Here is a 1,531-nt window from a genome sequence, read left to right on the forward strand (position 1 = left end):
CACCCACGTGCCTCAGGTTGCATCGCTTGGGCCTGCCTGTACAAAAACGACTGATTCGCCCCCCGCTAGACCCAAACCCAAAGGTGCTTTAAGGTTCGTCATGCCAGCTTTGTGACGCGACTCAATCAATTAAACGGATCAATTTCTTCCAGCGCGGGACTGAGCTAAATGCATCCATAGCATACCTTCCTATATGAATTTTGATTTTGCTAACCACATGTCCCATGCGGTCATAGCATACCTTCCTGAGAGCGCATATTCCCCTTTCCCGGCGTCGTGACTGGTTGATGCAAAGTAAAGTAACGTGTAATAGGCGACGCATATCCTCTCGAAATGCGGACCACTACATTTTCCATGCTCTCTGTGCAGTGCAACGTGCCCAACGTCCATCTCAGCTAGCTCCTTCCCCTCCCCTGGAGCACGACGTCGATGCCGGACCGCGTCCACGTTCATCCTCGGGTGACCGGTGGTGTGCTGCGTCAGGCGCAAGATCAGTAGGAGAGTAGGAGTATTTGTTATTCGGTCACCCCTCCAATAATGAACTTGATAATTACTACCAACAACTCTGTCTCGAGAGATAAACATGATGCAGAGGACGAGACTCGGAGTCGCTCAAACAAACCCAAGTCCAGCTTGTTTTTATACTCCACTTTACACAAGAAGCCATACGTGTTACAGAGTCAAGTCAACAGGACAAGCCGCGCCTAATTAACAAAAACAAAAAATAGTGGCTGGCTGGCATCTCGGGCCGTGATGCCATCAAGATTCGTCCGTCGCCGGTGGCGGTAGGTGTGGTGGGGCGGTTGGTCAGCTGGTCGGTTGCCCCGGCCGGTCACGGTCAGTGGGCGGCGACGGCGCCGTTGCAGCGCCGCTGGCAGAAGTTGGGGACGCGGTCCATGCACTGGTACACGGCCGGGTGCACGGCGAGGGGGGACTTGACGCAGTCCCGGCACGCCGGGTGGCACCCGCCGGGCGCCGCGTCCATGCACCGGCACTGCGGCGTGTCCGACTTGGTGCACCCGCCGCAGCTGTCGCAGCACGGCCACGCGCTCCCCCTCGCCTTCGCCGCCGCCGCCGAGGACGACTGCTCTCCCTCTCCTCCGTGCCCTGCAAACCCAGAGATAATTTCATCCCCAATTAGTCACGCACAGCACAAGCTGATTAATCTCATCTGCCACACTGCTCCGTCGTGGAGGGTGCGTTAGGATGCAACCAGAAGGTGTTGCTTACCTCTGCTTTGGACACGGGAGTGGTGGCCGTGGCCTTGGTGGTGGTGGTGGTGGTGGCTGCTGCTGGATTCGGCGAGGGGAGGAAGAGCTGCGAGGACGACGGCGAGGATGCCGAAGATCACCAGCAGCGGCAGAGCCGGGCTTCTTCTTCTTCCCATCTCTGCCTCCCTCTGTTTCTCTGCCTCTTCGATTTCTTTCCTCTCTTGCAAGAACTTGGCTATGGCCTCTCTGGTTGCTGGTTGCTGGGTCTCTCTGGCAATGGCCTCTATCTTCTATCTGTACGCGGCAAACAGAAGCCTCGG

The 1,531-nt window shown here is 57.2% G+C and overlaps 1 protein-coding gene across 1 annotated transcript; it reads right to left on the bottom strand.

The window, feature by feature from the left end:
* Window positions 1–612: 612 nt before the first annotated feature.
* Window positions 613–1,531, bottom strand: LOC109733978 (uncharacterized). The gene is made up of 2 exons (XM_020293190.4): window positions 1,231–1,531; window positions 613–1,107 (listed from the first exon to the last, which is right to left on the bottom strand). The coding sequence occupies exons 1-2, from the start codon at window positions 1,385–1,387 to the stop codon at window positions 839–841; spliced, it is 426 nt and encodes a 141-aa protein (XP_020148779.1). The 5' UTR covers window positions 1,388–1,531; the 3' UTR covers window positions 613–838.

Source organism: Aegilops tauschii, chromosome 5 (genome assembly GCF_002575655.3).
Source record: "Aegilops tauschii subsp. strangulata cultivar AL8/78 chromosome 5, Aet v6.0, whole genome shotgun sequence".
Classification (NCBI taxonomy): Eukaryota; Viridiplantae; Streptophyta; class Magnoliopsida; order Poales; family Poaceae; genus Aegilops; species Aegilops tauschii.